This window comes from Lytechinus pictus, unplaced genomic scaffold (genome assembly GCF_037042905.1).
Source record: "Lytechinus pictus isolate F3 Inbred unplaced genomic scaffold, Lp3.0 scaffold_20, whole genome shotgun sequence".
In the NCBI taxonomy this organism is placed as follows: domain Eukaryota; kingdom Metazoa; phylum Echinodermata; class Echinoidea; order Temnopleuroida; family Toxopneustidae; genus Lytechinus; species Lytechinus pictus.
Window position 1 is genome coordinate 12,558,631 of NW_026974141.1, and position 24,727 is coordinate 12,583,357.

The following is a 24,727-nucleotide window of genomic DNA, read 5'->3' on the forward strand; positions in this document are numbered from 1 at the left end:
AGTACCACCATAACCAGTCATTCAATGGATGTTGTTTTGATATGCAAAAAAATATATAACTGTCTGACTACCATGCTTTAGACTTTTGGGCTGATAAAAATTCCCTGAATATTCCCTCATTTGAGCCATTTTTTTCAATCAAATTCCCCGATTTTTCCCTGACTGGAAAAAAGTAAAACAATTTTCCCTGATGGGCTGGGAACCCTGAGTTCAGTGTTTCTTATTTTTAGTTTTATTTATTTTTCTTTTTTCCTCTCTCTATGAGGGCGATGCTGATTGGTCCCTTTTAATAGAAATTAATAATTACAAAATAATATCAAACTCAATTACGTGCATGTCATACATTCAGAAACGTGCAAAATAATGATCAGAACATACATGTAGGAACTTAAAAATGCAAAACAAACAAACCATTCACATTCATGACCATAACAATGATTGAAATAGAATCTGATTTCTCAGTAAATATAAGATGGAAAAATAAAATAAAGTGTGATTTAGTGTTTGTGCTCTGTGTTTGTTTTAGTGTTAAGGTGTGATTTTTACTAAAGTTTCTAAGAAGGTATGTCCGGTTCCACTTTCAGTGTTGAAGAAATTAAGTGTTCAGTGATAGATGGTTAGATGTGATAAAAGATTAAGAGTGATTCAATTAAAGGCAAAATAATTCAGACGAAACATTAGGTACACTTGCTATGCAAATGCAGGTAAGATGTGTTGATCAATGTCAATGAGGTGTACTACAGAGATGTATGTAATCAGGAAATTCTTTTGCTTTTATTCAGACAAGACAGTATATTGAACAACAAGTTTCAGTGTTTGGTGTATTTCAGTACATTATAAGTGTGATCAAGATTTAGTTTATTCTTCAGTTTCAGTGTTCGGTGTATTTCAGTACATTATAAAGATTTAGTTTATTCTTAATATTAAGATTAAGTATTGGTGGTGGAATTTATTTGGTTAAAGAAATAATGTTCATGTCTAGTCTTGTGGTATACAATTCTCTCACAATTTGATTCTGAAATTAATTTCCTAAAGGAGTGCAATTATGTTCCCCACATTGATAATCAAATAAATTGGAAATGGGTTTTTAACTTTTAACAAACTATGACTGAATGATAATATGAAAAGACATGTAGAATAATAGATGGCATGCTTATTCAAAATGCATTCAGGCAGCAGGTTCTATGGCTAAATCTCGGAATAGATTAATGGTCGCCATTTGACCATTTGCAACCACCATTAGAAAATCATCATCCGCACTCCGATTCTATCTATCAAGCCGAAAATGACCCACTTAGCGGGGGAACGATCCCCATCCTTGGTCGTCGGCAAACACCCGCGCTTTGCATATTAGCAGAAAGCGAGCGAGAAAGCTGGGCTAACGCATTGATAATGGTCACCTGGGCAAGTCGTTGCCATGGAAACTGAAGAGGAAGTTTAAAGGATCCGTGCAAACGATCAAATTAGAAGAGCACGGTGGAGATTTGAACAAATTGACAAAATTTCTTGCATATCAAACAAAATGATATCTATAAGACTAATCCTCGACTTATTAACTAATGGATGGGTATATACATGTGTGCATATTTATACAAACTAAAAAACTGAGCAGTGCTCACAAAATTACACGAACATGTTATTGCTCCCTGTATGTCCATATTTTCCCCGATTTTATTGTCATTCGCACTTAATACAACTCCCTAATACAACTGGGACACATGTTAATCTTTGTAAAAGAAGCTTTTGATACAAAACACTAGAACATATGAATGAACCCATAGAAAGCATATAAAGGCAACAAATTATTTCTTTTAATTTCTTTTTAATTTTTGTTTAGTGTTGGCACTGGAATTACTTTAGAAATCAGCTCATATTTTAGATTGATATTTGCTCAATATATTAGACCACAGATGCTGGTCCATTCAGAATTCTATGACGGGAAAGGTTTTAAAATTGGCCAACATCTACACCACCACAAGGCAGAGGAGAAAATATGGCAAAACATGCCACTAGAAAAGTAGATATTCACTTTTATACTGCCCAGTTGAACATGAACATGACGTTGTCATAGAAACGCAGGTAAACCATTGCGGCCATTCGTAATATCTAGGTTGCCAGACAGATATCGAATTAGCAAAGCAGGGCGGAAGAAAGAAATACGGTGTAAAAAAAAAGAAGCGGGAAACGTGAATGGCTTTTCATAATGACTGGTTTTCTGGCATTTTGATGTATTAATAATGATCCAAACGGAATCCAAAGTGAGCATCTCTAACTGCCTTACATTTGATGGATTCTTAATAGGATTTATATTTAATCCCCATGCAATTTTCATCTTTTGACTGACATGAGTAGAAACCAAGAAAAACTGACTTTTTCCCCAATTATAAAATAGCTATATAATTCCAGTGATGTGAAAGAAAGTATATATATATACATATACAATTATAGGAAATTGTTTATGAAAGATGGGGTGAGAGAGTTTTTGTTTTTTGCAAATTTACAAAATTGATCATAAGGAAGTTGAAAGAATGAGAAAGAAAACAATGTGATAAAGGGGAAAGGAAGATAATTAGAATGAGAAAGAAGTGAAACAGGGAAGGGAAGAAGAGCAAAGGAAAGGAAAATAGGTAATGAAGAGAGAGCAAAAGAGGTGCCAGCAAGGAATATGGCTCGAGTAAGATGACATATGATAGAATATTAAAGTACTGGTACTAAATGGAAGATAGAGAGAAAGACTTCTTTAAATCAGGATGTGATAGACTATTAAAAGAAGGGCAGAGATTGAATGAAAGGTGGATTAAAAGGAGGGGAGACTGAACAGAAGGACAGGATAAAAAGTTCAAAGGCCAAAAAAACATAGACTTTAATGGGTATAGAAAAAAGAAATACAATATAATTAGGAATAGTGGATATTCATAGATATACAAATGATGGACAGAAGGGACAATTATAAAAGGGAAAGATAGAAGACTGACGAAAAGAAAAAAGGAAGTTGGGACATGGTAGATGGAGCCAAGGCAAATATAGACCATTGTTCTCCGGTGTGTGTAATTAACATTCTCTTTCTAGACGTGGAACAATCGTTTAAACCTGTCACCGATTTTATGCTAAGCAAGCATCGAGACGAAATGTAAACACAAATTCATCAAGTTCTCATCAAATCTATATGGATGGATGTTGGCGAGTTCATAATGGAAAACCGATATATTTTTAATAGCAATGTCCACAGTATTGCATGGGAGTAGTGGTGTTATCAAATTTTGGTTTGGGTGGGTAAGTGTTTACAAGGATCCAGGTTCAGAGTTAATTATTCCATCTGTACAATTTTTTTTTCATCTTCTCTTTGACATCCTCCTCTTCCTCCTCTCTCTCCTTCACTCCCCTCCCCTGTTAATTCCTATCCTAATATATTCTCCCTCATACACGTACAACCCACCCCTCCCCTCCACCCATTAGCGTACCTAAGGGTGGGCAGGGGGGGGGGCAGACTGCCCCCTCCTGACGAGTCACAACACATGCAAGGGACGTATCTCTGCCCCCCCTGACGAGTCAAAACTGATCCCTGACGAGCTACTTGGGCCCCTCCTTTGAACTTGTCAATTTTATTCTGGTGCGAAATGTTCTTTATTTGTGGTTGAAGACCTTTTTTTTTTTTGGCGGACGAATTTGCCCCCCCCTTTGGAAAATCCTAGGTACGCCACTGCCTCCACCCCCATCTGTTTCTTCTTAAAGCCCCAATCACACTTATTATGAATCAAGCAGAATTGGCCAGAATGAAAGGACTATTGTTCAACCACCAGTTGGTCATTTAAATCTACTTAGAACACCGTTCAAAAATACTCCTCGAATGTTTTGAACATGACCAAAACCTTCAGGACAAAAATATTTTGAATGCACTCAGAATGCAGTCAGAATATTAAGAATGCGCCTAGAATGTCCAAGAATGTAGCATGAATTATCAATCTGACTCCATTGCAGTTCATTTTGACTAGTGTATGATGATTCACCTGGTCAATTTACTGAATTTTAACTCAAGTTTGGTGAATTCATAAGTTCCTCCCAAAAATATCTAGATTTTTTAAATATTTTTTTCATTCCAGCTTCTGCTTGATTCCTGCTGATTCCGAATAAGTGTGATGGGGGCTTTAAAGGGAATATCTGATCTAAGTTAAGTGGAACTTGATTCATTTTCTTTTATTTATATCACTTTTAAATCATTTAATTTCTTGCAAAGTGACACAATTTTACTTGTGTAATCGGTCGAATCTGCAATTTATCCTAAATGGTTTCAAGAGAGGTTGAAGGAGGCGCTATAGCTCAGTCGGTAGAGCGGGGTTTCGGATTCCGGTGACCCGGGTTCGATTCCCACTTGGTGCGCTAGTGCCCTTTGGTAAGGCATTAATCCTCATTGCCAGGTCCCTCGGAGAGGACCTTAAGCCGTCGGTCCTCTGGTTGCCTGCTTACAAGCATTCATGCTTTCTTAGCAATCAGGAGAAAAAATCACCATTACCATCACCAAGAGAAGCAGTTTATCTCATCAAGCATATCAATTATTGTTTCATCAGTAGCGTGTAGATAATGTGTAATTCAAACAAAGATACAAAGAGCTCCTTAAGTTTTGATATTATGATTCATTCAAGCTATATTGCACATTATTCAAGATCTCTCACAACTGCAGTTTCGATAACTGTAATGAATTGTATTTCATTCAAATTTTTTATTCAAATGTCATCTCTCTGATTGACTTTAAAATCAATATATCTGAAAAGTACACTATTCATGACATGTAATGTTACAATAACCCTTTAAGTATTGCAAACTGAAACTTGGAGTGGTGAGGTGTCTAATACAAATTATACCAAAACCAAGAGTATTACCAGAATACTTGAAATTCAAATTGCTGTAGATTCTTCCTTTTTAAAACCACTGTCAGCGTTGAAAGTCTGACATTTTGGGGTGTAATTTTCACTGTTGACCAACAAGTTATACCCCTTTCACAAACCCATCCTCCAATTATCCGCCTAAGAGTAATGCGGATAATTCAATAAAAATTGCATTCACAAACTCCGAAAATAATCCGCACTATTTTTTTACGAGCGCCCGACCTGAAAAAGGCGGATAATTGTCATGGCAACTGCACACGCCCCCTCTGATGGGGTTGTGTTGGAAAAGTGTGACCTTTGTGACCGCACCATGGCAATTATCCGCATTACTTTGAAAATACGTTCATAAAGTCCAAATCTGGTCCCGATGCCGCTATTATGCGGATAATTGCAGCATTGAAATAATGCGGATAACTCTGGTCCCGCCCGATTTTACGACCAAATTATGCGGATATTATCCGCATAATTGGGTTTATGAAAAGGGTATAATATCTTACTACTTGATGGTAATTATAAAATATTCAAATACTTTCCCAATTAGATCATTTTGGACAACCAAAAATTTTGGCTGGCATTAATTAGGGGTGGAGGTACAGGGTTTTGACATGCCAGAATCAAAAGGCACGCAATTGTACGTAACTACACTTTAAAAAAGCTGTCAGCTATTGTTTAAAGTTTCAAACAAGTTGTCTTTAAAAGGTTTTAAACAACTTGTTTTAGAGTGACAGGCCTTAAAAATACGTGTAGGCTAAACATATTACTGCGAAAAGTACCGTTCCGGCCGACCCAAATTTTGATGGTGAGAACGATTTCCAGGGAGCGGGGAAGTACACTGTATATTAATTAGAAGATTCACATAGAGTACCTACATAACTATTTATTCCCCAGCATAATGCAGCGAAATTTTCATTATATTTTTTCCTGATTCAAAAGTTTGCCCTTGAAATTGAATACAATTATTCCGTTGGTTCACCCACCCACTTGGAATGAGACAGAATGGAGAAGTCACAAAAAATAGGCCAATTGTTCCACTGGCATCCAAGCTTTGTGTTATTTTTAGTCCAGTTCTTTTTCTCTCTCTCTCTCTCTCTGTCCATCTCTCATACCCTCCATTACACCAAAAACCCGCTACCTGACTTCACGCAGCTTTCCCTCGCTGCCATGAACATCCTTTGTCTTGATGAAGAAACACACGATTGATATCAACTGCCAAGTTTGGCACAATCACGGGGAAGGTTTTCGTCTGTAATAACTTCCTTAGGTAAACAGTCCATTCAATGACCCACTGACTTTCATGAATTGGCTTTTTGACGCTTGGTTGGGTGGATTTTTTTTCTTCAATTGTGGCTGGGTTCCCACAAGTATAGTCGCCATGGTGATAGATAACTGTTCTCTTTTGTTTAGGTTTCGTGCATCATATTAATGTGGGAAGCATAGGTATCCTATGTGGAAAAATGATTTATAATAATATGGATTTTCAAAATTGACCCAGTATAAGAGTGGTCAAAAGATTTCCTGTATGGTACTATCCATTGATTTTTTTAAATAACTGATTCTAGTTTTTCATGATTAATTGTGGTTACAGAGTAAAGGAACATGTGAAAAAAGTATATTATCTATTTTCTTGATCTACATGATCTAATTTTTCTTTCATTTTCTAATGTCTTTAATGAAAATCACTATATGTAAATGAAAGATAGGTATCTCTTGTGCAGTACAATGTGGGTAAATTTCTTGCTGCAGGAAAACACACCATGGCTGGGATTCGAACCTACGTCCCTCTGATTGAAAGACGAGAGTCGTAACCACTACACCACAACGCCCCCTATAATATGTAATTAACAAAAAAACCAAAAAATTATGTTTACCATGGTCACGGTTACATAATTTGTATGTTTTTGTATTGAATGAAGAGCAAACTGAATCACACTTAAGACTTGAATCAATGGGTTCATTAATTGAAAATATTTGAAATTGCATTGTCTACTCTCTTCCACAAATTGATGATTTGCTTTTATAAAATGTTATTTGCTCTCTGATGCCTTGAGACATTCTTATTGTATGAACCCTTATGATTTCTTTGGATGTTCCTGTGAAAATTGTAAAATTCTTCTGTCAAGATTCATATTTGTAAAATGCAACTAACAGAAAAGCAATTTTGATTAATTTTTGTTGAATTTGTAAGAGGAGTTTCATTTAGTTGTTGTGAAGAGTTTTGTGTTGTTTTTTGTTTTTGTGTTTGAGTGAAGTGACAACGACTCTTGACATTGACAAACTAGTATCACGTGCTGTGCAGACACACAACATTCTTTGGACCATTCCACTTCACATCGAGGGGGTGTTCTTACCTGTTTTCTCGTTCTCGTCTTTCCCGTTCTGAGTTTGATATACCTTGCGATGAGTTCATTACGACCTGAAAAAAACAAAGAGATGCAAAGAATAATTATCATTCCAAGTACTAACCTTTTTAAAGTGATATAAACATCAGTTGACAAGAAAGAGGACTGTTATCACTTTTGTGTTTCATCATCAACATTGCCCGCTCCCTAATAAAATAATGTTTCATCATTCTATAAAGTTGATCGAATTTATGAATTGAAAAAAATAAAATCATTTGATGATAGAGAACCGAGTTAAAGTTGTTGTTTGTTACTATACGGTAGCTACAATAAACACCTACATGTATTATACATTTGTAGAAAATTCTTAAAAGCCATGGTCATTTTAAAAGGGGTTTTTCTTTGAATTGTGAGCTTTTATACCTTTCAGTTTGGATCTATAAAAAACACACTTATCATTTTTTTTTCTTCATTCAGGATAACTAGTTTGAATGGAACTTAAAAAGGTATTGTTTAACTTTGTGAGCAGCCGATTTAAAAAATTCTCAAACCAAGATGAAACATGTGTACAAGTGCATGTATTAGAACTAATGAACCCTGAAAACAACCATTATTGAGAATGAAAAGCTAAAACTACAAGGCAAACCCCGATTTTGTAAATAGGCGTTGTATGGGATGAAATTAAGATGTTGTTTTCGGTCACTTTATATTTCAATTTTTGAAGCACTAAATAATTATTTTCGAATGCAATTTTTTCTGGGCTTCATTTTTGTAACATATCACAGACACAGGTGACAAGTGTGACCTTCTAGCTCAGATTTTTTTAAAGTCAAACCAATGTTAACCAATCACTTTAAAGATTCAGGAGGACAAAAGTATGAACTGTATGTACCCACACGTGGGGCCAAGAACAATCCATGCAAGACTGATTTGAAAGGTGTCGTATCATGAAATGAGATAAATAAAATTACTGATGTCGTGTGATTTTTTGAATAACAAACATTCTAAAGCAACTGCATAATAGGAAGATGATAATACATACAGACGGATAGGTATTTATAATCATTTTTACCCCCCACAGACATTCAAGGGGAATTACATGTAAATGTATTTGGTCTTTTCTGCATGCTTCCTCTCTCAGTAAATTGCAACTGAGGGTGCACCTAAACTTCCTTTTCAAAGGCATAATTTCCGATTTGATATGCAAGTGCAAGAATAATGGAAAGCTCAATCATTTTGACTGGCAAATTCTTCTCAGATGTTGAACAAATTACAGCAAGATCAGAATCAATGTCAGTAAAGGCTATATTTCAATTAGAGACTCCAAAATTAAATTCTGAAAGGAAAAGTCTCTTTGCTTTCTTTAGAAAGTTCCAAAACCTCCTTCTCTCAACACAGGATTTAATTTCATCTCCTCCTGCGCCCTGTCTCAGATCTCTATTGTCTCTGTCCACAAAATACTTTCATCATACGGTAGCCCCAAATAAAAAAAAAGAAGAGAAGATGAAATAAACAAGAGGCCTCATCGTGGGAAGTTCGGCCTATTGTTAAATTCCAGATATCAGAAAAAATGTTGCTCGGCCGGTCGAGGTATTGCGAGAATTTGAAAGGGATTGGTTGCTTTGAGAGAAAAGAAGCCGGATCGGTGAGATTCTGGGCATTCTTGAGTCGAGCAGAGCTATCTCGTTTCTGGGTTGTGGATTCAGATATACCCCTGGATGAGGCTACCTCCCCCTTACCCCAGAGAATCGCTAGAAGTAGGCCGTATCAATAATGGATTCAGACAAATGGGGAAATAGACACGGAGATAGAGAAGAGACCTATCTGTCCCCTCGCTAAGGTCAGGTCTTAGTCTGAAAAAGCTAAACCCTTGCGGATTATGGCTCATGTTTCCCTACAAGTACTAGTTCTGGATGTCATAGATGGGGAAAAAGCAGAGCGATCATGATGGTGGGAATAACGGTGGTGGCGACTGTGGTGATGAGGAGGAGAATAATGATGATAGTGATGATGGTGATGAAAAAGGTGATGTAGTACATGTAGATGGCAATGATGGTGGTAATAGTGATTATGTTATTGATGATGCTGATGATATCAATTGATCTTACACTGTAAAAACTGTGGTGTTAAAACTGACACCAATTGGTGTTTATAGAGGACCACACCCTGAGGTGTTAAAATAACACCCTAGAGATTGAACATAACACCAAAGAGTGTAAATGTAACAACCATAGGTGTTGTAATAACACCTATAGGTGTAAAACTAACACCACCAATTTAACACCGGTGTAAAATAACTGGTGTGGTCATCTATGTACACCGGTTAACACCACAGTTTTTGCTGTGTAGTGATGATGATCTGATGATGGAACACTGGTGATGGAGGTTGCCATAATGATAGTGATAGTTACACTATTTTTCTTCTAAGGCCCAAAGGCGAATGGAGCTCAATACATGTACACTAAATGCAAATTCCAATTGATAACGATATTTAAAAATTATTTTGAAGGACTAGTTTATTAGGTGTTGGTGATGACCGGTGAGAAGAATGGGGAAGACAAGAGGGGGCGAGGAAATAAGAGAAAGATGATGAGGATGGAGATGATGATGATGATGATGGAGATGATGATGATGATGTTTGATGATGATGGTGGTGGAGGTGGTGATGAAGGTGATGATGATGATGATGATGATGATGATGATGAGGATGCTGCTGCTGATGATGGAGATGATGATGATGATGATGGAGATGATGATGATGATGATGGAGATGATGATGATGGAGATGATGATGATGGTGGTGGTGATGATGATGATGGTGATGAGGATGCTGCTGCTGATGGAGATGATGATGATGATGAGGATGATGATGGTGATGATGGTGATGAGGATGCTGCTGCTGATGGAGATGATGATGATGATGAGGATGATGATGGTGGTGATAAGGATGATGATGATGATGATGAAGATCCAGGCTCAATTAACTATAAACAAGATGAAATCAATCAAGATCGTTGTCACTGCTGCTGATGATAATTAGTGTTGCACATAATCATGCCAATGATAAACTCAAATTGACAATACTGTCGATATCTACACATCTAACTTCAACTTGTAATCAATCACCCTCTCCTCTATGGCCCAGATACATGTCTTTCAGAAAAATCCTATTAAAAATACCATCATGTGGGTCAATATAAGCTTCAGCCTGCTATCTCTTATTCCTAAAGGCAAAATATCGTGGGAATTAACCCAAAAATGGCCCCCTGTCTTTATATCTGTATCAACAGACAGCAACCACACATCCAATCTACATGTACACATGATTTGCAAAGCTTGAGCTGTGTTCAAGCAACTATTTTAGCCAAGTAACAAAAATGATCACAATTGAATGCTTGCACTTTTATAGTTTTTTTTTATTTAACTATTTTTCTGATGAAAATGCAAATATTTGGCACCAAGCATCTCCGCCCTGCAAAGAACATGAAATCTTCAGCATTTTTATTAAAACAGGGTGATCATCCCTCCACCCCCCCCCCCTTCCCAAAGTAATAAGGACCTATTCATGTCCTCGAACAAATTACTTTCTTTGACAGAGAACATGGCACTGCCCATCATATGCAGAAACATGACAGGGAGAGATTGGAAGAGAGAGTGAAAATGAAAGAGAGGTGAAGAGAAAGATATAAGCAGAGAGAATGATAGAGGTAAAGAGAAAGACAGATAGAAAGAGAGAGAGACAAACTTCAATAACTAGCAGGAATATAGCAGTCAATGAAAGTTCAGTGTTGTTTACTCACAGTCTCTAAACAAAGGATCAGGGGAATTAACCTCAAATGACCTCTTCTAACCAACCCTACCCCCCCCCCACACTAAAATGTCTAGTCTCCCTGTCACAGACACAACTTTCAAAGACAATCAACATTTATAGTTTGAACTATTAATGCATGTCTTTATAATTCTCCATAATGTCGTTTAAAAATCAATTCTTTATTTTGAAAGCCACTCACTTCCTTGTCTTGCGCAACACTTTTCTTTCAAACTGGAATGCCAACATCCTCATGCAGGACAAAAAAATAATAATAATTAATTCATTTTTTGCCTTTAAAAAAACAAAGCAACCCGAAACCCTCAACCACCCTCCCCCCCCCCCCATCGAATAAAATGAAATGTTTATAGAAAAAGAAAAGTAAATCAACAGTATAATGGTACTCCAGTAGCAACATACATTGACTACAAATTAATAATTCTATAATTACACACAAAACTTCATCATTGTTGGTTTCTTGTTTTGAATTGATTCAAAAGTTGGGTCAGCTTCGTGAAAGTGGTAAGCAGGTCCTTTCTACACCTTTACAGCAACTTTTGTGAGAAAAAAAATCAATGTGTGCCCTGCATGCACGTCCAGGGCCCTGTTGCATAAATGTAATACCATTATGGTTCCTTTGCTATTCAATGGTAACTACCAAAAATAGTACCATGGCAAGGCTGATCAACAGCCAATCAAAATCAAGGATTCCATGCAAGTTACCATTGGATGGCAAAGTTACCATAATGGCAACTTTTATGCAACAAGGCCCAGAACAAGGATATAAAGTGTACATGTATATTCATTCGGAAGACGTGTTCTGTATGAATCATTGGTGTCTGCATGCCTTAAAAAAGGTTTATATTCTGACCTATGTGTTTCAACTTGGAATTAGGACAAGAGAGCTTTTTTTCTTCATCATAACCCCTTGAACACTCAGATTAAAGTCAATCGATTCTCTAGTCAGACATTTCAGAATGTTTGGTCTGAAATGATACACTCGGACCACACCACGGGAATCTACTTCTATGCCTGCTCGTATCGTTGAAGATGAGCGGAAAAAACATCGAACGGACAAGGACGAAGATTTCGAACGAGAAAGAGATACAAATGGGGTACAGAAGTGAAACAAACGGTGTAATGCTAGATAGCAAGTCTTGCCTTGTCCCGGGCAAAAAGCGGCATAAAGATAGTGATTTTGACACCATTAGTCTCACTTATGCTAATCCAAGCCATGTGGAGGGAGCGAGGGGAGCGGGCCGATAGCAGGGAGGCTCGCAGTGGGCGAGGATGTCTGCTAGACCTGTGGGACCGCGGATCACTTTCAGAAATGAGATGATCGAAGGGCTCATCGACTAACACCAAAGATGGACTAGAAAGTGACAAGCTTCTATGCATCGAAGCCTCCCGATTTCTACTTATTAAGAAAGACAACTTGAATTCCGGTCAAACATTGCAAAACAAACTAGTTCACACCATATAGGAGATAAACTGAAGAGTCAAATTAAACTTAGAAATGACATCTTCTGCCTCCTGGAAGTCAACACCAAGCCAGTCAAATTATCTTTTTGGATGTTGATACTATACTACATCATTCTTTCTTAGCCAAATTAATATACAAATCAATGTCACTTTAACTTTGAATATAAGACTTAACTCCCAGTTGACAAAACTCCTCGTCAAGTAAGACACGGTTCTCACTACCTTCCTAAAACTAGTTTACTGGAAACTAGTTTAGTATTAAAGCTAGTTTAGTGGAAACTAGTTTAACATGTAATGAGAATGAGAATGATCGAAGCGATCTTTCAAACCGGTTCATAAAACCAGCGATGTAGTTTTCAAGATCGTTTTGCCCTGTTAAACTGGTTTTAGCGTGAGGACAACCATTCTTCGGGAAGCGATCTTCGCACATTTTGAGCACGCTGCTCTACACACTGTGTGTAGAATGCCTACAATGCGGTTTCAAATTTTGCGCGAAACGTGTCACCCCACTGGGAGCGTTCCCATAGCAACAAATTTGTCTTCAAATTTGATTTTGAAAACCACTTTCGGGTGATCAAATGGGAACGCTAGCAAAGCGATCTTCCAAACTGGTTTCCTAAACCGGTTTCCAGTAATCTAGTTTAGAAAGCGTAATGAGAACGAAGTCTTAAACTCTGCAGATTTGAGTGTGCGCTGCAAAAGAACTCTAAACAGCTTAATGATCTGGAGCCTTTAAGCTGCCCCAAAGAATTGAAGTCCTAACAACAGTAGTGTACATGTTGAAGCTTCTCCACTAAACCCATCAGCTACTTTTACTCGGAAACCTGCCTTGATAAGCCGAGATTTTTACAAATTCAGGAGTCGACTGGTTAAATTGATACCTTTCGGCTGAGACAGTGGCCAGTCAATCCTAATCCTTGTGTGCCCGAACACGGTTCCCTTGTCTGGAACTTACTGCAAAAACCACTGAGCAAAACTAAATGACAGACTGATTCCTATCAGTTCAAAGTAACATTTTTTTTCTTTTTCTTTCACAACTAGAGCTTTTTTAAACATCTTTCAAGCAGTATCTGAAGCAAGATCTGGGGCAAATAGCCATAAGCCCAATAATGTTTGAGGAATAAAAATTAGGTTGCTTGGATTTCTTTAGGGGTCTTAATTATGGCGGTGCACCAAGAGCCCCCATGAAACTTTCACCTTGTATCAGTTGAGTGATGAGAAGTTGAGTGGATAATGAATTATTCAGACAGAAAAAATATTTAATTGAATTGGTTAGGAATCACAAGCAGGGTATCATAAAATGATGCCATAAAGTTGCTCAACTGATTAGAAAGAAACCTCACATACTGCTTTTTCATAAGTGGGAGAAAGTCATCTCTCTTTGCGACATCAGAGGAGTGATTCACAATTGATAAATCTTGCATCAGTTGGTGATCACCCAACAGATGCAACAAAAGTGCTCTGGTCTCATATACAAATAATGAATGTTTTTAGTGCAATGGACAGACTACATCATGAGGTGAAAGATGAAATGATCCATTCAACAAGGTGTAGCCAGAGTTGAATGGATCATTCATTTCATCTTTCACCGAATGAAGTATTCTGTCCATTACATGATTGAAAAGAACATTCATTATTTGGTTTATAAATATGACACCTAAAAATAGATTCTTTTTCATATGAAATTTATGAATTTTCGATGCAAAATATGCTCATGCAGTGCGAGCTCCATCTTTGATTATCGCGTACATACAACATGAACCAATAAACACGGGTGGCCGTGGTTTTACTTGAGGTGCCTGCAGTCTCGGTGCGCGCGTGCAATGGACAAAACCGTATGGATCCAAAATTGCACGGTTGATGACCTCATTGTAAAATGAGCTGGATGATCGATATCGAACAACCAATCAAATGACAAGGATCTAACTAGGTGTCATATAATGGTTACTTGAGAACTCACATGAGATTTTCATTAAAAATGGATGATGGAGGTAGAAATCTACCTTCTATTGAGTCACTGAATTCTGCAAAAAAAGTATATACATGTTTATAAATATAATTATCTATGAGCAATCAGAGAGGAGTTAGTCGATACACAGTCAATAATACTATTATACAAACAACCAAATTGCTGGCACCAGATAGGCAGATACAAAAATCCATACACTAAATTCTGCAATCGTGTTAAAGATAAATTCCAGTTGTGGGAACGATCTCAAAATGACTTTTTACAGAATTTAATATAATGATCACCAAAGTGTCTGTTTGTATGAATAAAAAATATGTGCCAAAGGATTCTGGAAGAAATTGTGTAATTGCTGAGAAATAAGCAAAATAAGCGCGGATTCGGTCACTTCCGTCGGGTCTTTATTCCAGCAATAATAATACACTGTCCCACGTGTGCCTATCTGTGTTGGCGATCTTCAGTGTGATCGTTTTTTAGCTAGATATTATGATTTCACAAAGTTCAGTTTATGTAACTGTACCAGATTTAGATCCACGATGATACATGTATATCAATACTTTACCTTGGTTTTACAGACTTTTTCACGAAATCAGTGTTTTACTGCAACTATGTTCATTTAGCTTTAAGTAGAGACAGGGCACTCTCACTCTCAGATTCCAGTCCTCTTTGTCAGAATGTGCTTCAACAGAAGAGGTTGCTAATAATTTTTTGGTGCAATTGAAAGTTCATCAAATTCAAATTCTCTAAGACTTGAGAAAAGAAAACGATGTAAGTGACAGTATGAAGAGGAAAGACAGGAAACAAAAACAGTATTCAGACTCGGAATGCTGCATTCAGACAACTTATATAAGTACGTTTAATTGAATCGCCATGTAATGAATTAGAAAAACAAAGCTTCCTGTATTCTGGATAATATACAGTGTACAGTATGCACAAATGAGAGTACATTACTATCACTAAAGTGTGTTGAACCATGTACTATCCCAGATAAAAGTAATCTGCACTATGTTGGCCAGTAGGTCTACTATTTTACCCATATGCAGACAATATGCACCAAGCATAGTATTACCCATGAGCTTTCCTCTCGATATATCTACATCTATAAACCATTTCCAATTATATCTACTTAATGGTTCTCAAATTATAATACATTGTTGTGTCTCAAGTCTTAACATATCAAAAGTCATATGAATTGAGCTACTGGTCCTAGTTTCTATATAAAATGCTGGTTTCATAACTTAAAACAAATAAGCATTTAGGCCTGATATGAGAGTGTAATTATTGGCATGACAATGCATACACTGTAGACAAGCTACATGTATTATAGGAATTCTAGAATGTAATTCTCGCCTATATGAAGTCTGAAAGGAAAATTTAGTTTCTATTTTCAGTACAGATGTGTCACATTTGACAGAAGAATCACTCGTAGACAAGCCCTGGACAAAAGTTATGATTTTTTTATACTGGTCTTTACAAAATGTAAATTATACTGATTCTGCCATTTTTCATTTCATTATAAAGAAATTAAAAATATGATCATATATATATATATATATATATTAAGAAAAAAAGTTAATGTAATAAATAGGCCTAGTGTTAACTGGTGTGACAATACTCGGCAGAAAATGTGGGCTTGCAATGTCCGGGTAACAACTGCATTGCCAGTTTTTATACTGGTCTTTACAAAATGTATTATATTGATTCTACCATTCTTCATTTTATAATAAAGAAATTAAAAATATGAACACGTATATATATTTTAATAAAAAAGGTAGATGTAATAAATAGGCCTAGTGTTATCTAGTGTGACAATACTTGGCAAAAAATGTGGGCTTGCAATGTACAGGTAACAACTGCATTGCCAATTTGAAGATCGGATTTTTCTAACATTTGTTGGTATTTGCAGAAGTGGGGATCCTGCAATGCTGGAATAAGTTCAATAGAGAATAGAAAACAACATATTGATTTCTATCAAAACAAACCTAAACCTTGCTGGCTCAGTAAACAAGATCAAGAGAAAATGTCCAAGTACTTGAAGTAAAATAACTGGTAAATAATCTACTGGGTGCCAAATCAGAGCCTGGAAGTGCTCTTGAGTCAATCATAATTTCATCGTTTAAACATTATCCAGTCATTAACTTCGGAGCTGACCTAGCAGGCTAAGGCCAGGATAGACTCCATTTTCAGACCCAATTCATGATCACCAAATCCAAACTGAGCCTGTAAAGCGTGCCTGACTTAACTCTAGAGGGAGGTGTTTTTGGGTAGAAGTTTTTTTAAGAATCCACAGATGCTGAGCTGATAATATTGAGAAGTCTGGATTGATACCCCATGGTTAAAGGTCAAGTCCACCCCCGAAAAAAAGTTGATTTCAATATATAGAGAAAAATCAAACGAGCATAACACTGAAAATTTCATCAAAATCAGATGTAAAATAAGAAAGTTATGACATTTCAAAGTTTCGCTTAATTTCACAAAACAGTTATATGCACATCCTGGCTGGTATGCAAATGAGGAGACTATGATGTCATCCACTCACTATTTCTTTTGTATTTTATTATATGACATATGAAATATTCTAATTTTCTCCTCATTGTCAAGTGATACAACGATGAATTCCTCCATGAACATGCGGAATTAGCATTGTTTAATACTATATGGTTCAGTCAAGGTGGTCCTTATTGTGAAATCTACAGAAAATGAAATATTGTATAATTCAAACAGTAAAAAACAAAAGAAATAGTGAGTGATGGACACCATCGACTGACTCACCTAGTTGTGCATATCACTGTTTTGTGAAAAATAAGCGAAACTTTAAAATGTCATAACTTTTTTATTCAACATCCGATTTTGATGAAATTTTCAATGTTATTCTTGTTTGATTTTTCTCTATTGATTCAAATCAACATTTTTCTGGGGTGGACTTGATATTTAATGGTTATGAGCTCCTTGCCACGACAGATGAACGAAAAGGTTTCTTTCTGGAGACTAGGGGGAGTTTGGGATCATAGCGTGCACCTGAGGGTCCACAGTGCAGGTTGCTGGAGAGCAACACTGCTGACACTTCCTGTTGGGCCAAGCTTTTGTTGCCGTCGGTAACCAAACACCTGTGCTGGAGCACAGTAGGAAGAAAGGCTATTCTTGGTTCAAGAAGCTGCAAATCGGATTCTTTATTATTGACTCCAAGGAGTTAAAAAATTGCAAGAACAAGGAGTTCCTGATAAATGAAAACTTCCATGAGTTGGTTCCAAATGATGGTTGGTCTTACATAAAACGAAATAATATTGAATACTCTGGAAGACGGCTGATTATTCAGTTTGTGTCTATCCATAGTAGGGAAAGGATTACTGCATTCAAGTGTAAAATTTGTGATTATTTGAAATTTGAAGAAGTCATTTATATGAAGATCAACCTTTTTATCAAACAATGTACTTAGCCATACATGTCACCCACTCATCCAGCCACTCACACACCAACTTACTCACTGATCCACTCACCAACCCACCTATTCACTCACTTGCACACAAACTGACTCATCTACCCACTCATTCACTCACCCACTCACTTACCTACCCACTCACTCACTTACCCACTCACTCACTTTCCCACTCACTAACCCACTTACAAACTTTCTCACCCAGTTCCACACTCACCTGCTCACTCATCTACTCACTTACAAATATCCACTCTTTCACTCACCTACTCACTTACCTACCCACTCACTGACTCTCCCACTCACTAACCCACTTACAAACTTTCTCACCCAGTTCCACACTCACCTGCTCACTCACCCACTCACTTACTAATATCCACTCATTCACCCACTCACTCACTTACCCACTCCCCTACACACTCACTCACCTGCTGACTCACTCTCCTACTCACTAACCCACTAACAAACTTTCTCACCTAGTCCCACACTCACCTGCTCACTCACCGACTCACTTACTATCCACTCATTCACCTACCCACTCACTTACCTACCCACTCACTAACCCACTTACAAACTTTCTCACCCAGTTCCACACTCACCTGCTCACTCACCCACTCACTAATATCCACTCAATCACCCACCCATTCACTCACCTACCCACTCACTCTCCCACTCACTAACCCACTAACAAACTTTCTCCCCAATCCCACACTTACCTGCTCACTCACCCATTCACTAATATCCACTAATTCACCCACCCACTCGCTCACCTACCCACTCACTCACTCACTTGCTCACTCACTCTCCCACTCACTAACCCACCAACAAACTTTCTCACCAAGTCCCACACACCCACTCACTAATATCCACTCGTTCACCCACCCACTCACTCATATACCCACTCACTAACCCACTAGCAGACTTTCTCACCAAGTCCCACACCCACCCACTCACTAATATCCACTCACCCACCCACTCACTCACTTACCTACCTGTACTCACATGCTTACTCGCATTCATTTACTCACCCAATAACTCACTCCCCTACACACTCACTCTCTCACCCATTTACTCACTTTGTCAATTTAAACCAGTCAACAATCAATGAACTTACTCAATCACCCAATAACTCAACTATCAGTGAACTCACTGAAAATACTATGACAGCGATTAAGGCCTATCGTTAAAATCTAGTAATGGACAAGACCCACATTTGTTTCATCAGTACCCTATACCGATATTGGAGCTCCTGTAGACAATGTATTTCCCAGGTACAGTACATGAAAATTATAAATCTTTGTTGAACTTATGCGTAGGAGGACACAGTCTGGCTACACCAAATCTCGGATTGACCCTACGAGGGCAGGCCAGTATTTAGTCTACAGGCACAGAACCTGACCGACTTTGATCAACAAGTGGGGTCTGACACAAGACTAGCAAAAACAATGGTTAACATTACTGTTCACATTTTTTTGTTAATAATGATTTGCAGTTTTACCTTGTGACTTTACATGGTTTCACATTGAACTATTCATGTTTTTCATGTTACATTTTCTTTAAAAATGAACATTGTTTGACTGTTAACATCAAATCCATTTTACATGGACATGTATTCCTTGACGCTCTGTTTAAAATGCAAGCTTAAATTCTTTTTTAAAAAAGATACCAATCTTATCGTCGTTATCGATTCCAAGCGCAGATGATCTCTTGTACGCTACATTAAGAACAAAACTACAAATAAACCATGCATATCATGGGACATCCACTCTTTCACGAATCAAATGTCTGCGGCTAATTTAATCCATCCCCACTCACATCCACAGGAGATATAGTACAGAATGGTTCACAAGACGATTTCAAAACTTAGGGGCCATTCACACTGCCATAAAAAATCTTTTCTTAAATATATAAGTGTGTTTTTGTTCCTGTTAGTGTTATTGTTTTTCTATAATTCTTGCAATCATTGCAGGATAGTCTGGGATACATGTATGATAATCTTGCTCAGGTCTTTGTAATTATGAAGAGATACAATATCTTTCGCATCCTACAGGGTACCCATTTAGCACCTGGGTCGAGAGTGGCAGAGTGTGGATTAACGCCTTGCCAAAGGAGATACTGCCGAATATTGAGGTTTTTTATAGTAGGTTGGGGCCGTTCCAATTCACCAACAAAATTCAGGAATTAATCTTTCTCAGTTTAAGAAAAGTGATGAATAAACTACTATACTTCGAGTCTATGCAATATATGTCAAATATCTCTTGTTATATCCTACATAGACTAAATCCTGTATAGTGATTGGTTAAATAGCATCATGTGACCAACCATATTCTAACTATGACGTTGTGTGATGTCAGACCTCAATACATTTTTCGCTATACCAATATTCTGACATCATTATTTAAGAAAACTGGATATATGTAGCTAATCTCTCGGTTGTACCAGTCAGTGAGCAAGCTCAAAAGTTATGTATTTATTCATTTCCCTGTTATGTATTTTAAAAAATGTAAACTCACATTGTTAGTCTTCGGACTTTTTGATGAGTATTGTTTAATAAAACCGAATTGAAAAAAGTTGTCTACCACCGTTGAAAGAGTGTAATGGTGAGACACTCTAGAGCCCCATTGCTAATAAGTTACTATTACGGTAACTTTGCCAGCCAATGGTAACTACCATGGAAACGCTGATAAACAGCCAATCACAATCAAGGATTCCAAGCAAGTTACCATAGCATGGCAAAGTTACCATAACGGTAACTTTTTTGCAACGGGGCTCAACTGTGCCATAATTTGCCAATTTGTTGCTGTACTGTACAGTCTGTTTAAAAAAACTTGTGAAAAGACAACATCACTGTTGAAAGACACTCTTTAGATGCACAACAATATGTGGCAAAGGGTGCACTTAAAATCTACCTGTAGGTATTTTCAAATCAATATGAATGATGATTCTACGCACTGTTTGAAGACATTGAAATTTGTGAGATATTTCCTATTTTTGAGCAAGCGCCATGAGCGCCCAGCTGAGGCGGATACCAGCACTTTACAAAAACCCATCATCATCACAATATATACAACAATTTTTCCTAGTGAAAATGGCACCTTCACGGCTTCAGCAATATCTGAAAGAACCTGGAAGTCTAAGGCGAGGGTTTGAAGAGGGACGGGAGAGAGGAGAGCATGCTGGGACATCGGAGAGTTTATGTCTGTCACAGTGCAGACTCTTCTGCTGCTCAGACTGGCGCAATCCAACCCTGACATCCACTGGAGTTAAAAGATGACTTGATATTCTACTAAAGCCCTATTCATACTCGAAATATTATGCACAAGAGCTTATCTGGGGTCCATAACACAAAGATTTATAGCGATGAAGCGCTAAATGAACTGACCAATCAATATCAATGTTACACGCGCATTTGGTTTAAAATACTGACCAGGGACCAATCAGTGCGGTTCTTTCATATTTGCAATCCATCGCAAACCTTTGTGTTACGAAGCCCGGGTCCCAATTCACACTCTTCTCGGAGTGAGACAAACTCATTCATTTTCGAGTGAGATTAGCATCTTTCTAGAGTGCATTTTACCTCTTTTGGAGTGACAGTATCTAAACACATGCAGTTCACTCCAAAAGGAGCAATAATTCACTCTATAAGGAAGTACAGTTCTCTCCAAAGGGATTGGACCCTACATGTACTATCACTCCCAGAGGAGTGTGATTATAACTCTGTTTGATTTAGTCAGCATTACATGTCCAGAAACAGGGACAAAGGATTACCCCAAAAAAAAGTGGAAAAAAGGGTACATTGTGAATTTTTGGACAAACTTTCACAAAAATAGGGACACATGGTCATTGTAGGTGAAATTTTGTTGCTTTCTCTCTTCCCCAAAAAGGGACTGTCCCTGTTTATATTTATACCATGGAGCCACGTGTATGAAGGGAGGGTTACCCAAATTACAATACTTATACCAGGTTTTATTTTGTTTTGATTTTTGGAAAGAGTTCCTTTTTGCGACAGCCGCCCTAACCCTAACCCTTTGGCTGTCGCAAAAACAACTCTTCCCTGATTTTTCCATAATATAATAGCACTGAATCGATTATCATTGAAATAATTCCTTATATACTGTTAAGCGAGATTATATTTCAAATGTTATGTGCTTAGAGACGCCTTTACAATGTAAATGGAAAATATTATTACTATTCTCTTGATGCAGTTGCTTTGATGCCTTGTCTAAGGATACATAGCTGACCAATAAACTAATTTGAAAAATAACTACACCCCCACCACCCTACCATTGTTCCCCTTCAATTCAAGAGCCCCTAGCCCTCCCATCCCCCCCCCCCATATCTTTCTCGCCCTTACTATCCATCTATTCACTGTCCACTTATCATGCCTTGTCAACAGAGAAAACCGGACGGACGCCCCGGCTGACAGCTACGACGGATAAAATTGGGTTACGGTGGCACAAAAAGACCTTAATAACGCGAATGCAAGATGGATGTGACGGAAGAAAGGGTGCTCAGAGGTTGCGACTTAACATGGGAACCAACACAATGAAGATCTTCTGTGGTAGTCTCCACACCAAACTCTTCTGACTCTCAAAAATATCTCTACAGCAGGCAAAGAATGTGTTAACAAATTATAGAATTAATGGATTTTTTTTAAAGAATTGCCAAATACATGTAGCTCTTGCTCAAAATAAAGGTTAAATGATTAATTTGGTGTAAAAAAAAACAATGACCTTCAAAATGAAATTGCCAACTTGTTCATCCAAAAATTACAAAATCTTGTAAAATTCAATCAGAAAACTGAAGTATATCACTCAATCTAGTGAATCAACAACAGGAAAATATATTTCACAATGTACAGATCAATATAAAACAATTCAAAACAATGTCAGGTACCAACATTGAACCTATCTAAAGAAAAATTATATATTTTTCCCATTGATTTAATCACGATTTTAAAATAATGGGGCCTCAACCTTACCATTAATAAAGAATATATTTCCTTTGTCCTTCCTTTTCTATAAAATCTCATGCAGATAGATATCAGAAATCAACTGAAGAGATCTAATATTCGATGAACCTAATAGTTGAATCAAGCGTCGAGATCTTTGGAACTACATTGTAGAAAGTAACTTTAGTTTCATATAAATATAACATACAGTTTCTTTACAAAGAAAATGATATCACAGTACTTTTTTTCTGTGATGTTTCTGGTACCCTGAAAACATTCCAAAGTTTGCAATTATGAAATTAAAATTTATCCCTATCCAGTTCACGAAAGAACATAAGCAAAGTTCAGACTGTGTGGCAACAGAATCAATAACCCAATGTTTAGGATCATAGCTTCCAACTGCCCCTTCAACGAGAAGAATGTCAGAAGTGACTTGATAAAAAGGGAAGAAAAGCTGCATATCCATGAGCGCAGCGGCAGCAGGAAATGTTTCTGCCATATTCCCTGGCCTGCGGCAATCGAGCATCCGACGCGGCCGCAATCTGCACCGGGAGACGTCACCGACTCTGACACTAATTCCTCCACTTCTCTAACTCGGGCCTTCATCCTGGGGCATCAACCAGCCGGCCCGCACCCTGCCCCCCATCTGCCTCGACTGCTGGCCTGGCAAGAGCCACAGTCGGACTCCGGTTGCTCTTTAACTCGATTAAACCCAGACAAATCAGGCTGGATGGCTTCATGCACTCCAGGGGCCCGTAACACAAAGCTTAGCAATGATCATAGAACAACTTTCTACCATTGATTCCATTGACTACAATGTACAATCGATCGTGAAAATCAGGCATACTATTAATCGCTAACCTTTGTGTTACGGGACCCAGATATCGTGGATTGTGGTTGCCGTCAGGAGGGGAAGAGCTGAGGGTGGGGTGTGAATGTCTTTTGTTGAACAACAGGCATCTGACAGGTGAAAGACCCCTTGTCACTTTTGTTTTAAAGTTGATTTATTGTTCAGTCTAATAATTGTTGACATCACCCCTTCCATTCCATCTCTCTCACCCTCTTTCTTTCTTTCTTTCTCTCTCTCTCTCTCTCTCTCTCTCCCCCATTCTGCTATTGATATTCCTCTCCTACATGAAGGCTTATGTCCTGACTACCAATATTCCTTCAATTTCCCATTCATGTTTAAAGTGCATGGAAAAAATCTTTAATTCCCTCAATAATTGGGGAAAAAACAGTGCAAGTAAACTTTACGTAGTTTGCAAAGTATAGTTCGACTCAACATGAATTTCCACTTAATAAAGTATTTTTCTAAATTGATTTAAATTTGTTAAATAATAGGTTTATTAAACCAATCACATTCAATGTATGCCTGTACATGTGTATTAAAGCCTACAGTTAATTCCATGGGGGTGCAAAGTTGAATATATTCAAATTGTATTCAAGTATCTGGAACAGGCTTTATTGACAGAAGCATGGTTTTTCTTTTTTCGACTGAAAAATGATATTTTGAGCAACCCTCGTATCTCTCATCATGGCACCACCACCACCATCTCTGTTTACACCGTCTATCAACACCTACTGCTAAAAACACTGCACAGAGGAATCATAAGCTCGTTTACACTTGTATAATTAACAAAAGAAATGTAAGAACCAATAACAAGATACTGAGAAAAAGCATGGAGGTATATGTATTTAAGAAAAATACATGTATATTTTGGTAGCAGCAAAGTGAAAGTACATGTAATTGAATTTTTACTATGTATTCTGTTAATCTGTTTCATCAAATTATCAATTACAAGATGCATACATGCAGGGAATAATTTTCCTGGTATCGCATCGCAATTTGCTCTGCATTTTTGAAA

General features: G+C 37.5%; 1 protein-coding gene across 1 annotated transcript in view; it reads right to left on the reverse strand.

Moving 5' to 3' along the window:
* Positions 1 to 24,727, reverse strand: part of LOC129282888 (transcriptional enhancer factor TEF-1-like) — a 64,373-nt gene that overhangs the window by 30,810 nt on the left and 8,836 nt on the right. Inside the window, exon 2 of the mRNA XM_064114741.1 lies at positions 7,232 to 7,296. Within this exon, the coding sequence (XP_063970811.1) occupies positions 7,232 to 7,296 (65 nt within the window). The remainder of the gene's footprint in view (positions 1 to 7,231; positions 7,297 to 24,727) is intronic.